This window comes from Theropithecus gelada, chromosome 10, assembly GCF_003255815.1.
Source record: "Theropithecus gelada isolate Dixy chromosome 10, Tgel_1.0, whole genome shotgun sequence".
In the NCBI taxonomy this organism is placed as follows: Eukaryota; Metazoa; Chordata; class Mammalia; order Primates; family Cercopithecidae; genus Theropithecus; species Theropithecus gelada.
In genome coordinates this window covers 26855983-26870805 of record NC_037678.1, presented here as the reverse complement: position 1 = coordinate 26870805, position 14823 = coordinate 26855983, and the positions used below count along the sequence as shown (strand labels likewise).

At 52.9% G+C, this 14823-nt stretch overlaps 1 protein-coding gene across 6 annotated transcripts in view; it reads right to left on the bottom strand.

Moving 5' to 3' along the window:
• The window catches only part of SMARCB1 (SWI/SNF related, matrix associated, actin dependent regulator of chromatin, subfamily b, member 1), a 43614-nt gene that overhangs the window by 3049 nt on the left and 25742 nt on the right, over window positions 1-14823 (bottom strand). For all 6 annotated transcript variants that reach the window (XM_025400689.1, XM_025400692.1, XM_025400690.1 and 3 more), the window contains exons 6-7: window positions 13158-13324; window positions 6119-6309 (exon numbers count right to left, since the gene is read on the bottom strand). In XM_025400689.1, the coding sequence (XP_025256474.1) occupies window positions 6119-6309; window positions 13158-13324 (358 nt within the window). The remainder of the gene's footprint in view (window positions 1-6118; window positions 6310-13157; window positions 13325-14823) is intronic.

Genomic DNA, 14823 nt, shown 5'->3' with positions numbered 1-14823 from the left:
TGGAAGCCACCCTGCTCCCCACTCCTTCCAGGGAATTCTGGTTCATGGGCTTCGAAGCCACCAGGGACCCTAGACCTTCCTACCACCCAAAGTGTCCAGGTGGGGACAAAGAGACCCAGGCAGGGATGGTCATGTCTGAGTTGACAGAGAGAGGCAGGACTGATGCCGGTCAAGTATCTTGAGGTTTACTTTCAATGTGATCTCACTTTCATGACCTCACGTGATGCAACAGACAAGTATTATCCCCACATTACAAATTACAAAATATAGATAGACTTCAAGGAAAACGACCTGCCCACAGCCACTCGACCAGGAAGGGGAGATGCCAAAACTTGGTGTCGCCCTTATGTTTGCAATCAACACCTCCGAGGCCGCCAGGAGCCTCAGTTGATTTTTCCAAGGGTGTCAAGTCCACGCAATGGTGGAAGAGTAGTTTTCAACATGGTGCTGGGGCAACATGACTCTGCATTGACAATGGATTCTCAGATATGAAACCAAAAGCACTAGCAACAAACTACAAAAATAGATAAATTACCGGCCGGGTGCAGCGGCTCACACCTGTAATCCTAGCACTTTGGGAGGCTGAGGCAAGTGGATTATGAGGTCAAGGGATGGAGACCATCCTGGCCAACATGGTGAAACCCCGTCTCTACTAAAAATAAAAAATTAGCTAGGTATGGTGGCATACGCTGGTAATCCCAGCTACTTGGGAGGCTGAGGCAGGAGAACTGCTTGAACCCAGAAGGCGGAGGATGCAGTGAGCCGAGATCATAGCACTACCCTCCAGCCTGGTGACAGAGCGAGACTCCATCTCAAAAAAAAAAAGATAAATTGGACTACATCAAAATGAAAACTTTTGTGCTTCAAAGAACACTATCAAGAAAGTGAAAAGGCAATCCCCCAAATGAGAGAAAATATCTGCAAATCATGCATCTGATGAGGGACTTGTATCTAGAACATATAAAGAACAATTATAACTCAACAATAAAAAGACAACCCAATTAAGAAACTAGCAAATCACTTTCTCCAAAGAAGATACACAAATGGCCAGAAATACAGGCAAAGATGCTCAATATCATCAGTCATTAGAAAAATGCAAATCAAGGCCGGGCGCGGTGGCTCAAGCCTGTAATCCCAGCACTTTGGGAGGCCGAGGCGGGTGGATCACGAGGTCAGGAGATCGAGACTATCCTGGCTAACATGGTGAAACCCCGTCTCTACTAAAAATACAAAAAACTAGCCGGGCGTGGTGGCGGGCGCCTGTAGTCTCAGCTACTTGGGAGGCTGAGGCGGGAGAATGGCGTGAACCCGGGAGGCGGAGCTTGCAGTGAGCCGAGATCACGCCACTGCACTCCAGCCTGGGAGACACAGCGAGACTCCGTCTCAAAAAAAAAAAAAAAAAAGAAAAGAAAAATGCAAATCAAAACCACAATTACTTCACACCTACTCAGATGGCTGTGATCAAAAAGAGAACAGCAAATGTCGGCGGGATTCAGAGAAACAGGAATCGCACACTTCTGGTGGGAATGCAAAATGGTGCAGCCACTTTGGAAAACAGTCTAGAAATTCTTCAAAATGCTAACCATTGAGTTGTCACGTGACCCAGCAATTGTACTCCTGGGTATATAGCCAAGAAAATTGAAAACAGATGTTCACACAAAAACTCGTACACCAAAGTTCTCAGCAGCAATACTCACAATAGCCGAAAAATGGAAACAACCCAAAAGTCAGTCCGCTGATGAATGAATAAAATGCGGTCTATCCACGCAATGAGATAATATTCAATCATAAAACAGAATGAAGTCCTGATAAAAGATGCTACAACATGGATAATCCTTGAAAACATTATGCTAAAAAGCCAGTCATAAAAGACCACCTATTAGATGGTTCCATTTCTATGAAGTACCCGGAATAGGCAAATCTACAGATAGAAAGTGGATGAGTGGACACCTATGGCTGAGAGACAGTGGGGAGGAACGGGACTGCCTGCTGCGGGGTGTGGCGCTTCCTTTTGGGGTGATGAAAAAGTCCTAAAATTGACGGTGGTGATAGTTACACAGCTCTGTGCGTATATCAAAAACCACTGCACCATATACTTTAAATTTGTGAATTGTATGATTTATGAATATCAAAATAAAGCTATTAAAAAAACAAATAAAACCTGACATCAGGCCAGGGCTGGTGGGCAGAGCTTCGGGAGGAACCTCTGAGGCTCACACTCAACCAGCACGTGTCCCTGACATCCCCCAGCCTAATTCCTGATGCTGTGCCATCAGAGGGACACTGCCTCTCTGTCCCTCATGCAGGCCCAGCTACCAAGCTCCCTGACCCTTAGTCTCTCTTCATCCCCACCCTGTACGTGTAGGACTGCTAGTGTGCAGAGCCCCCTGGGGCAGACGCCCTGCCTGATCCACAGGGCCCACCTTCCTTCTCAAGCACCTGCCTGTCCCTGGCCTCCTCTCGATCCTTCCTGCTGCAGTCCCCTGTCAGCACCTGCCCTGGCCATCCTCACCCCAGGTTCTATGCCCTCCATTGCCCTTCCTCATGCCCACAGCCTCCAGTGCTTTCAGTGGCCATGGCACACTGATGGCCATGCACGTGAATCTGTCTCCTCTGCCAGACAAGGCACTGTCTCCTCCAGTCCCTGGCCAGGAACACAGGGCTGGCCCAGGGGAGGTGCCAGTAACTTTGCAGGATCAGCTCTCCTCAGAGGCTCTGCCTAGCCCAGCCTCCTTCCCCTTGAGCCCTGTCTCCTTCCTGTCACTGGCCCTTCATCCTACTCCACTGGCTCTATGACGTCTGTGTCACTCTGGTCCCAGTCTGTCCTCTAGGAGCCTAGCACTTCTGACCAGTTTGTCACATGCCCGTTTCCCCTTCATGCTTGTCTCCTGTCTGTCCCACTGCCAAAGGGAGCAGGCTGTACTCTGTCCCGGTTCCCCCGAGGTGTGGGCATAGTGGCCTTGCGCACACGTCCTGTGGCTGGCAGTCGCCCCACTGTACCGTGGATCCAATGTCCCCATTGCCGAGGAGGGTATGGAAGCCAGGCACTGAACTCTGGCTGGGAAAGATGGAGGGACTGGCTCTTGGGGAATCAGCGAGTGCTTCCATTATGGGGTGACCTAGGCCCAGAGCTGAAAACCCTTTTTCTTTTTTTTTTTTTTTGAGATGGGGTCTAGCTCTGTTGCCCAGGCTGGAGCACAATGGCGCAATCTCAACTCACTACAATCTCCGCCTCCCGGATTCAAGCAATTCTCCCGCCTCAGCCTCCTGAGTAGCTGGGATTACAGGTGCCCACCACCACACCTGGCTAATTTTTCTACTTCTAGTAGAGACGGGGTTTTGCCACGTTGGCCAGGCTGGTCTCCAACTCCTGACCTCAGGTGATCTGCCCCCCTCGGCCTCCCAAAGTGCTGGATTATAGGCGTGAGCCACCACACCCAGCCTGAAAACCCTTTTTAAGAAGTCATGTGACACAGCAGTTGCCAAGCTTTCTGCGTGGCAAAGACCAGGCCAGGACTCCTGGTCTAGCTCTCTGTGGGCTGAGTGGTCCCTGGACCTGGGGACTCAGCAGCCCATCCTCCTTTCCCCAGGCAGGGCCAGGCAGGACTGACACTGGTCTCCCTGGGGACAGAGTTAAACAAAGTCCCTCCTAAGATCCCATGGGGTGGGGTGGTGCAGTGGGGGGAACGCGGGTTGGAGTCAGGGATGACAGTCCAACCCTAAGGCCCTGTCCTGTCATTGAGGCTGTCTTCTAGTATGGGAAGTGGGAAGACACACGCAGCCCTCCTGATGCTAAAAGGCCACTCAGGACACTTCCCAGGTCCCCAGGCAGGCCGCCCCTACCGCCTGGCTGCTGTGATAGGGACCTGTGCTCACCCTGGTCCCCCCTGCGGGATGGCCTTGCCTTTAACCCTAAAGATTTGAAACCTGCACACTCAGCATAAGAGACAGCAGGGGGTGGGGGGTCTGTGACGCCCCCAGGCCCCACAACTGGAATGCATTAAGTGGTCACTGAGATAAAGAGGGGATCCGTCTCTAAGTCCTGACCTGCCACCACCAGGGACTCCCCAGGGGGCCTGCTCTGGAGCCACTCTGCAAACTGCAGAGGGCCCAGAGTTTGGCAAGGAATTCAGGCTCAGGTCACCTTCGGGTCAGAGCAGGAGGGATGGTGCTGTGGTGGCTGAAAGAAAGGATGCTGTGAGGACCTGTCAAGAGGCCCCGGGGACTTCACCTCCTGAGCCCGGACTGTGGGCACGGTGGCTGCAGGGCTAGGTGAAGGTCAACACTGTAGGGGCCGGATGCTGGGGGCAGCTAGTCTGCCACCCATACCTGCGAGCCCAGAATGAGGGTTTTGACTGGATCAGCCTCTGGGGGAGGAGGTGCTCAGTGTTGATGCTTGCAACATCACTGCCTCCCGGGTCCTCGGACCCAGCTCTGGTGGAGTGAGGCCACCCTTGACTGACTCTCTGGCCATAGGGCTTGGCTCTGTGCAGGGTGAATGCACACTACAGCTGCACTCCCAGGCAACACCCTGCGGGAACAGGGAGGCATCAGACACCAGACCCCCAGCCTCCTCTCTGAGCTGCCCTGTCTGAAGCAGAACCATGTGACTGGCAGGGCTGCTGGGGGGCAGGTCACAGGATCTCAGCACCACTGCGCTCAGGCAGGGGCTCAGCTGTTTCCCAGGCCCGGGGCCCTCGAGCCCCGTGGGTGGCTCTCATTCCTTCTTCCTTGCTCAGATTTACGGGAAGTCGTAGAAGCTGTCTCTTGGGATGTCTGGGAAAACAAGTTAGACACAAACCTAACGAGCTCCATTAATTGTCATGGCTTTGCAAAACAGACCTTCCTATTTGCTCCTCATGTAGCATTTTAAGCTGTCCTCCCTGAGTGATGACTGTAGATGTGGAAGATGATAGTCTGATGAGCAGATGAAAGCCAAACATCCTGTTTTGATGTAGGGATGCTTGCCGCACCCCCACCCCGTCCCAACACAGAGGACACGGTTAGAAACCACAGGGCTTCCCAGTCCTAGAGTCCCGCTGAGCCGGGAGAGCTCAGCCTCTTCCCAGTCCCAGAGTCCCGCTGAGCCGGGAGAGCTCGACCTCGCTATTTTTTTTTTTTGGAGATGGGGTCTCACTCTGTCACCCAAGCTGGAGTGCAGTGGCATGATCTTGGCTTACTGCAGCCTCGACCTCCTGAGCTCAGGTGATCCTCCCACCTCAGCTTCCTGAGTAGCTGAAACTACAGGTGTGCACCAACATGCCTGGCTCATTCTGGTATTTTTTGTAGAGATGGGGTCTCCCCATGTTTTTCCCAGGCTGGTCTTGAACTACTGGGTTCTGGCGATCCACCTCAGCTCCCCGAAGTGCTGGGACTGCAGGTGTAAGCCACTGTGCTGGGCCCTGACCTCGCTTTTAACTCTAAGTCCTACCTCCTGCCAGGAACAGGAGGGCCTCTCCCAGGTCCTAGCACAGAGGACACTGGACTGGAATATTCTGTTCACACCTCCACCACCATCTCAGCCAGCCCAAATGCTGCAGGCAGGGATCAAGGTGACCTGTCTCTATCTTCCAGGGCAGCCAGGATGGGTTCCAGCCCAGCATGGTACTCATCAAATGCTCTCTGACTGACCAAAGGCAGAGTTACTATAGTAAGAAGGAACTGCCAGGGACCCCTGACTCTTGAAAGCTGGGCGGGCCTCTGTGTTTCAGACAGAATTCAAGTTCAACAGATGAAGAACCCTGGGCAGGGGCCACCCTGACCAAAATAACAGTCTGGGCAAGAGCAGAGAGAGAAGGTGTGGGGCAGGATGACTGAATGGTGGATGGCGGGGGGCAGGCCCAGGGCTCCGTGGAGGTAAGGACTTGAGGTTCGCCCTGACAGAACTCAAGTCTTTGCCAGCTATTGCATTAAGTGCTTCTAACCCTACCTGGTACAGCAGAGCCCCGGTGAGACACACAGGGCAGGAGGGGGACACAGCAAACACACAGACCCCAGCCAGATGGTGCTGCGAAGCTTGAGAAAGCCTCAAAGGTATCACCACTCACACAGAGAAGTCTTTTTCTCAAAACAGTTTTGCAGGGAGATGAGGGAGGGAGAGATTTGTGCGCGATCCTACCTGAAGGCGTAGGTCTTCTGATGCCAGCTCAGCTGTCCCCGGATGCTGTATGCGATGGTGGTGACAAACTCCCCGCCCAACCCCAGCTCTGAGCACAGCTTCAGGGCAAACTTCTCTGGCGAGTTCTCCTTCTCTGACATGTCCCACTCAAACTGGTCCACCAGGGAAATGTTTCCCACATGGATGTTCAGCTGTGACGACAACCAAAGGACATGAGTTAGAGCCTTTGGGACTGCCCCCAGCCCAGGGAGGCCGCAAGGAGCGGGGGCCTGCCAGGCCTGCAGCGCACCCTGCCCACCAGGGTCCACCGGCTGAGAACTGCAGGTGGCCCTTGTCCTTTCAGTTCCCCATCCCCAAAACAAGGCTGACCCCACAACCCTCCTGTCTACCATGAGGGGCTCTGGCTCAGGGCCCAGCACAGTCACCCTCAAGAGGCCCTGAAGTGACCCCGGGGGCACCTGAGTCCCATCTTACCTTCATCCCATCCTCGCTGTGCCCTGTGCTGGTGGAGACCTTCCTTTCTGCCCTTCGCTCCTGCTGCCATCGGTCTTACGTGACTACATCGGCCAGGCAGGCCTCAGCTAAGGCATCCCTAAGTCCTGTCTTAAGCCAATGTCTATGCCTTTACAGAGCTTGCCCCTCTGAGAAAACCCTGCCTAGCACATTCACAGATGCACCCCACTCTAGGCCAACACAGCGAGGCGACAGGGAAGCCTGTGGGGAGCACAGTGCTGGGCCAGCTCCTCCCACACTCCCCAGAGGACTCCCTGCAGCGCATGACTCACAGCCAGAGGGCCCAGGCCCTGGGTGTGCTGTCAGGGGGTTTTAACCAGTGGACACCTGGGAAGCCAGCACCCAGCCGGAGAAAACACAGACTGTACCCCAGGAGCTCCCACCTATGCCCGCCCCGCCTGGGGAAGCACCATTTTGACTTCTCACTCCTTGAGTAGGTATGGCTCTTCTGAATAAGATGGACCCTTCGGGGTCCAGTTTCATTCACTCTGTGTCATGCTTGCAAGACTCCTCCCACTAGAGTGTGGGGCTGGGGTCATCCCTCATTGCTGTCCAGTGCTCCATGGGGCAAGCAGGCCACAGGGCACCTGCCCATTCACCTTAGATTTTTTTTTTTTTGGTGGAGTCTTGCTCCGTCGCCCAGGCTGGAGTGCAGTGGCGCGATCTCGGCTCACTGCAAGCTCTGCCTCCCGGGTTCATGCCATTCTCCTGCCTCAGCCTCCCGAGTAGCTGGGAATACAGGTGCCTGCCAACACGCCCAGCTAATTTTTTTGTATTTTTTAGTAGAGATGGGGTTTCACCGTGTTAGCCAGGATGGTCTCGATCTTCTGACCTCGTGATCTGCCCGTCTCGGCCTCCCAAAGTGCTGGGATTACAGGCGTGAGCCACCGCGCCCCGCCTGTCCTTAGGTTTTTTTTTTTTTTTTTTTTTGAGACGGAGTCTCGCTTCTGCCGCCCAGGCTGGAGTGCAGTGGCCGGATCTCTGCTCACTGCAAGGTCCGCCTCCCGGGTTCACGCCATTCTCCTGCCTCAGCCTCCCGAGTAGCTGGGACTACAGGCGCCCGCCACCGCGCCCGGCTAGTTTTTTGTATTTTTTTAGTAGAGACGGGGTTTCACCATGTTAGCCAGGATGGTCTCGATCTCCTGACCTCGTGATCCGCCCGTCTCGGCCTCCCAAAGTGCTGGGATTACAGGCTTGAGCCACCACGCCCGGCCCTGTCCTTAGGTTTTAAGTCAAGGATCAGGGTAGGCAGTTGCAGGAAGAACTCACCACTGCCTTGGAGCCCAGCCCTTCTGGGGACTTCTGCCCCCTTTTAGAGATGAGGGCACCCCAATCCCCAATCATGTTCATAAAGCCCTGTGCCTCAGAGCCCTACACACCACCACCCACTTGCTAGCATGGTCTTCCCCTCACCTGGCAGGGCCAGCCTCTTCTTAGCATCCTGGTCTAAGCTAAAGTGCCAGCTCCTGAGAGCTCCCCTTCCCATCAGCCCCTTTCCACACCCGTCTCTCCATTTTCTCCCCCTTTGGAGACAGGATGTCACTCTGTCACTCAGGTTGGAGTACAATGACATGATCATGACTCACTACAGCTTTGAACTGCTGGGCTCAAGGGACCCTCCTGCCTCAGCCTCCTGAGTAGCTGGGACTACGGACAGGCACTACCATGTCTGGCTAATTTGTTTTGTAGAGACAAGGTCTCTACAAGGCCCAGGCAATATATCAAGTGTTTTGGGCAGAGAAGAGACCCTATGGTTGAGCCCTCTGCTCCCCCAGGCTTCCCTGCTGCCTCTCTGTGTTGGCCCAGGCTGGCCTCAAAAGATCCTCCCCCAACAGTCTCCTGAGTAGCTGGGACTATACATGCAGGCCACCATGCTGGCACCTCTCCTATTTTCTTCACAGCACTTAGGACTGTCTGAAACAATCTGAATCATTTGCCTCCAGGAATCCTAGCATAGGCAGGGTGTATTTGTTCTGGGAATCAAGGAATCCTCACGCAGAGGGAGGAAGCCAAGGGGCAGAGCTGCACCATCCTGTACATGGCATGCAGCCAGGCAATGGGGGCTGCAGTCAGGCCCCCATGTCCTTTGCTATCTCCACATATGCCTATGCCTGATGATGACCGGAACAGGAGGTACTAGCCCTTCCCAACTGGAATCTAATGCCAAGCAAACCATGTGGGTGCTGGGTCCGAAAAGAGCATGCAGCAGCAGACAGCCCAGGGAACCACCCAACAGGACTCCCTAGGACCGTGGGCACATGGCTCTCACCCAGCAAGCCCTCCCTGCCCTGGGCTCATGGATGGAGTTGCCTGTCCCCTGCCATTCAGTCACTTCATTTATTCCAAAGTCTAGACTGTGTGTCTACCAAGGAGAGGCACAAGAGAGACAAACATTCCAAAGGCTGCTCTGAGAAAGGTGAGGTGGTGCATGTCTGTCGTCTCAGTTACTCGGGAGGCTGAGGTGGGAAGATCACTGGAGCTCAGGTGTTCGAGTCCAGCCTGGACAACACAATGAGACTCTGTGTCAAAAACAAACAAACAAACAACAACAACAAAAAAAGCCATGCTGGTAGGGGCACTGACAGACACTAAGTAGGTGAAGTGAGCATGTGGTGTGCCAGACGGCACGGAAGTGCCAGGGAGGAAAGGGAGGGAGGGGCAGAAAGTCCGGGCTGGCCTCAGAAGTCAGGAGGCCAGGAAGCTTCTAGGAGAGAGGCCTTTAGGAAGAAGTGAATGTACCCCAGGAGCAGGAATGTGGCTCCCTGGGGTAGAACAGTCCCAGGTGGGGAACACAGTGATGTAAAAGCCTGGGGAGCCAAGGTCTGGCACCCGGGTCGGCCCAGTGAGGGGAAAAGGGAGGAGATGAGGGTGGCGAGGGACTGGAGCAGAGGGCAGTTAGGGCCCTGAGGCCTTTGGAAGCGTTTGGCTTCCACAGAGGGATGTGGGAAGCTTCTGCGGTATTTTGGGCAGAAAAGAGATACGGGCTGAGTTGCCATGCTGAGACCTCTACTGGAAGACAGGGAAGGAGGGAGGGAGCCATCTGGCAGTGGCCTTGGTTGGGTAATGAGGAGCGCTGGACTCCAGGTGGACTCACAGAGCCAAGGCAGGGCAAGGACTCCCAAGCAGGTGCATAGCAGGGCCAGGTCCCTGCCCACCTCCCCCAGCCCTGACTCACATCTTACCCCATGCACTCTCCTGACAGGGCCACTGGGTCTGATGGCTCAAATTTCAGCAGCACCATGTCCCCAGCTTCCTCCCCTACCCGCCAACCCCTGCTGGAACTGGGCAAAGCTGACCTGGGCCAGGTGCCCTGACAAGGGCAGCCAGGCCTGGGCTTTGGTCCCAGCACTGCCAAGAATATCTGTTAAGAGGCCGCTCCAACCTAAGGCACTCTTTCTGAGGAGACAGATGGTTCTCACATGCCATGGCTCCAAAGATTCCTGTTTTCCTTCAGTCATGTTCCAGGATCAAGACAAAGAAGGATGTCCTTAGAGAAACACCCAGCTCTGGCCAGGCACGGTGGTTCATGTCTGTAATCCCAGCAGTTTGGGAGGCCAAGGTGGAAGGGCTTCTTGAGCCCAGGAGTTCGAGACCAGCTTGGGCAACCCAGTGAGACTCCATTTTCTTTTTTTTTTTTGAGACAGAGTCAGTGGGATGGGAAGAGCCTGTCGCCCAGGCTAGAGTGCAGTGGTGCAATCTTGGCTCACTGCAACCTCCACCTCCAGGGTTCAAGCAATTCTCATGCCTCAGCCTCCAGAGTAGCTGGGATTACAGGTGCGTGCCACCACACCCAGCTAATCTTTTGTATTTTTAGTAGAGACAGGGTTTCACCATGTTGGCCAGGCTGGTCTTGAACTCCTGAGCTCAGACAATCTGCCCACCTCGGCTCTCCAAAGTCTTAGGATTACAGGTGTGAGCCACGGTGCCCAGCCGAGACTCCATTTTCTACAGAAAATTTAAAAATTAGTCAGGCATGGTGATACGTGCTTACAGTTCCAAGTACTCAGGAGGCCAAGATGGGAGGATAACTTGAGCCCAGGAGGTCAAGGCTGCAGTGAGTCATGAAAAAAAAGGACGGAAAAAAGAAAGAAATACCCAGCTCTTCTGAGTCTGAGTTATAGATGGGAAACCCTGGGTGTGACCTTCTATTCCTCTTAAGACAGGTCACTGTTCCCAGGGTCACGGTGCCCAGGAGGCCTCTGGCCTGAAAAACACAGTCTGTCCCACATAACCCAGGCTTCCCCGGGCCAGCTGTGTCCACCCTGTGATATCCGGTCTGACCCAAAGGGCAGAGCAGGAAATCTGGCTGAGGGCGGTCTCTCAACCTGCCAGCTACCACCATCCTCCAGGTGGGAATCACAGGTAAGTCAGAGGGTCACTGGGGAAGCCTCTTCTGGTGGGGCAGGGGACAGTCCCAGGAGGATTACAGCTGCTGGGCAACTTCCTGTATGGCTCCTCCTCAGGCCCCGTCAGGATAACAACAACGAAAATGGGCTCAATTCTGAGAAAAACTAAGGGAAGCTGCCAGTCAGGCTTCATGAGAACCCTGTGTGTGACCAATCCGTCATCTGGAACCACACGGCTGGGTGGGTTAGCCCACATGGTCTCATCCTCAACATGTTTACAAGACAAAGAGGAGCACAGAGTGGAGCCCTCAGGGCTGTCCACCAGAGCCAGCAGACCATACTCAGGACACAGGCCAGGTGCTTGCTGCCGCTCCCATCCTCACCCCACTTCCCTCCTAACATTGTCCCTTCTTTTCCTCCTAGCTGGCTATAATGTGAAACTGAAACAGGTTATGGGAAACAAATTTGTATTCTTCTCAAAAAGGTATTAACAAGTAAAGAGACTGAATCAATAACCAAAAACCTCCTGACAAAGAAAAGCCTTAGGCCTGATGGCTTCATTGGTGAATTCTACCAAACATTGATTGATTGACTGAGTCAGAGTCTCACTCTGTCGGCCAGGCTGGAGTGCAGTGGCACCATCTCAGCTCACTGCAACCTCTGCCTCCCGGGCTCAAGCAATTCTCTTGCCTCAGCCTCCCGAGTAGCTGGGATTACAGGCGTGTGCCACCACACCCGGCTAATTTTTGGATTTTTAGTAGAGACAGGGTTTCACCATGTTGGTCAGGCTGGTCTCTAACTCCTGACCAGAAGAGGCCGAGGTGATCCACCCACCTCGGCCTCCCAAAGTGCTGGAATTACAGGCGAGAGCCACCGCACTCAGTCATCTACCAAACATTTAAATAGGAGCTAATACCAATCCTTCTCAAACTATTCTTTAACTCATTGCCCTGATACTTAAATCAGACAAAAAATACTACAAGAAAGAAAAACTACAGACCAACACCCTTTATGAATGTTGATGCAAAAATCCTCAAAAAAATACTGGCAAACCAGCCGGGCACGGTGGCTCACGCCTGTAATCCTTTGGGAGGCCGAGGCGGGCAGATCACTTGTGGTCAGAAGTTCGAGACCAGCCTGGTAAATATGGTGAGACCCTGTCTCTACTAAAAATACAAAATTTAGCCAGGCATGGTGGCATGTGCCTGTAGTTCCAGCTCTTCCTCGAGAGGCTTAATTAAGCAGGAGAATTGCTTGAACCCAGGAGGTGGAAGTTGTGGTGAGCCAAGATCATGCCACTGCACTCCAGCCTGGGTAACAGAGCGAGACTGTCTTAAAAAAAGAAAAGAAAAGAAAAACTAACAAGTGTCAGTGAGGATGTGGAGAAATTGGAACCCTTGTGCATTGCTGGTAGGAATATAAAAGGGTGCAGCCACTGAGAAAGGCAGTGTAGCGGTTCCTCAAAAAACTAAACACCATACGATCCAGGAATTCCATTTCTAGGTATACACCCAAAAGAAATGAAAGCTTTCATGTTTTTCTAAAATGGAAGCCAAAGGCACAGCATCAAACCAAACCAAACCACTGACCTTTTTAGAGTCATCACATATGCCAGTTTCACCTACTTCTTATATCTTCCTATTTTCAAAGCTTCCCTCACCCTCAAGGCATAGTCCGGCAGTGGCGCCTCAGCACAGCAAGGACTATGCTATAGGCTCTGCAGGGTGCAGGCCTGCGTCCGATTGCCAGCCCCACCACTTCTCAGCTGACCAAACTTCCACAGGTGATCTCAGCTCTCCATGTACCTACCTCTTCACCTGTAATATGGCCACTAAGGCAGCATCTTATTGGGTTACTAAGTCACCCTGAAGCGCTCAGCCTGGCCCAGCCAATCAGCTGCCTTCACCTTCTTTAGACCTCCCAGCTTTGCTCAGAGCCTGGCAGTGCCTCAGAGGCACCCGCTGAATGTGTCCAGAATGTAACACTTTACTATGAGAACTCAGCCTATGCCCTTCCTGGGGGATTGCAGGGAGCAAAGCCAGGTGCTATGACTTTCCAGATGACATGGAACCCAAAAACGGGCTTCTGCTGAGGGAGGCCTTGTTGTACCCTCGGTGCTCTATGATGACACCCACCCTGAGGGCCAGGAAGGCTCCAGTGCTGGGTGAGAAGTCACCCACCTTGATGATAACGCGCTGGTCTGACTGGTCCTCCAGGATGCTGTCCGTGGGGTAGGACTCGATCTGCTGTCTGATGGCGGAGGCGATAGCCGGCACAAACGTCAGCGGGTTCAAATCCAGATCGTCACAGAGGATTTCTGAAAACATCTCAGGTGTCATCAACTTCTCTGAAATCAGGAGAGGGAAGGGATGCCAACAAATTGTACCATGCTTGGGCATGGACCGGCCTCCCTCACCCCTTCCTCTTTGAAGTTAAACATCTCAGGATGCAGAAGAGGAAAAGCAGGGCACTGAGGGTAGCCTTCCTGGAAACTGGGAGTGGAAGGAGGAAGCACATGACTAGCAGGACCCCAGCCCTCATGCTGCACAGACCTCCTGCTCCATACCCTGGGGGTGGTCATGGCCATAAACACTCCCCCCATTCTGCTCATAGCTGGGTGGGCGCATGAGATTATCCTAACTAATGAGATGTTCCAGGCAAGGCCAGCAAAGGCACATCGAAGCTTGCGTGCCACCTCTCTACTCCCCTCTGTGCTGAACTGGTGGCAGACGTGATGGCACAGAGGCTGGCCCAATACCAGGCCTCATGTGAGCAAAACACACTGTGCCAAGCCATAGCAATTTCCAGGCCTGTGACTGCAGTAGCAGCAGCAGGGCCTCAACAAGGTCACAAGTGTGGAGGTCCCTACAGATCCTGGATTGTGGAAAAGTAATTGTACCAGATGGGAGCTCACAGGGACCATCCGTGGCCAGCCAGACCTTAGCAACGTCCCCTCAGTCAACGTTCTCTCCCTGCTCCGCCCAGATCTTACTGACAAGACGCCTTGCAGGGATAAGCTGAAAAAGCCAGGAAAAATTCCCTCAGAGCAGACAGCAGGATTCCATCAAGAAGCAGGTCTGCCACAACCCCACTATTTCCTCCCTGCCCTAAAGACACACTGGGGACTAGCATCCTAACAGCCTGCGGGGCAGCAACAGCAGGAACCTCAGGTGCACCGGGTAAACACCCAGTGAATACACTGCCCAGGGCATTTTAAAATTAAACTTTTTATTTTTAAGTAATTGCAGATGCAAGAAACAACACAGAGAAATTCCATGCACACTGTGCCCAGTTTCCTCCAAAAAAGTCAAGATATAGGACTGTATCTGTATCCAGTGATTCATCCAGGTTGTCATTTCCTTTTACTGCCAAGTCACGTTCTGTGGTATGAAGGGGCCACATTTTATTCACTCACTGAAGGCTGTCTAGGTCATTTCCAGTTTCCGGCTATTACAAATAAAGCTGCTATGAACATCCATGCGTAGGCTATTGTGTAAACATGTCTTCATTTCTCCAGGATAAATGCTCAGGTACACTGGTTGCGTGTTTAGTTTTTAACAGAAACTGCCAAACTGTTTTCCAGGGCAGTTTTCCAGCCACTTGACATTCCCACCAGCAGCTTATGAGTGACCCAGTTCCTCCACATCCTCACCAGCATCTGATGCTGTCACCACTTTTTATAGATGTGGAAAAATAGTGTAGTTTTAATCGGCATTTCCCTAAGGCTAAAAATGTGGAAAAGCTTTTCAAGGTATATTTGCCACCTGTATAACTTCTTTAATGAAGTTTCTCTTCATGTCTTTTGCCCCCTTTTTTTTTTTTTTTTTTTTTTTTTTTTTTTTTTTG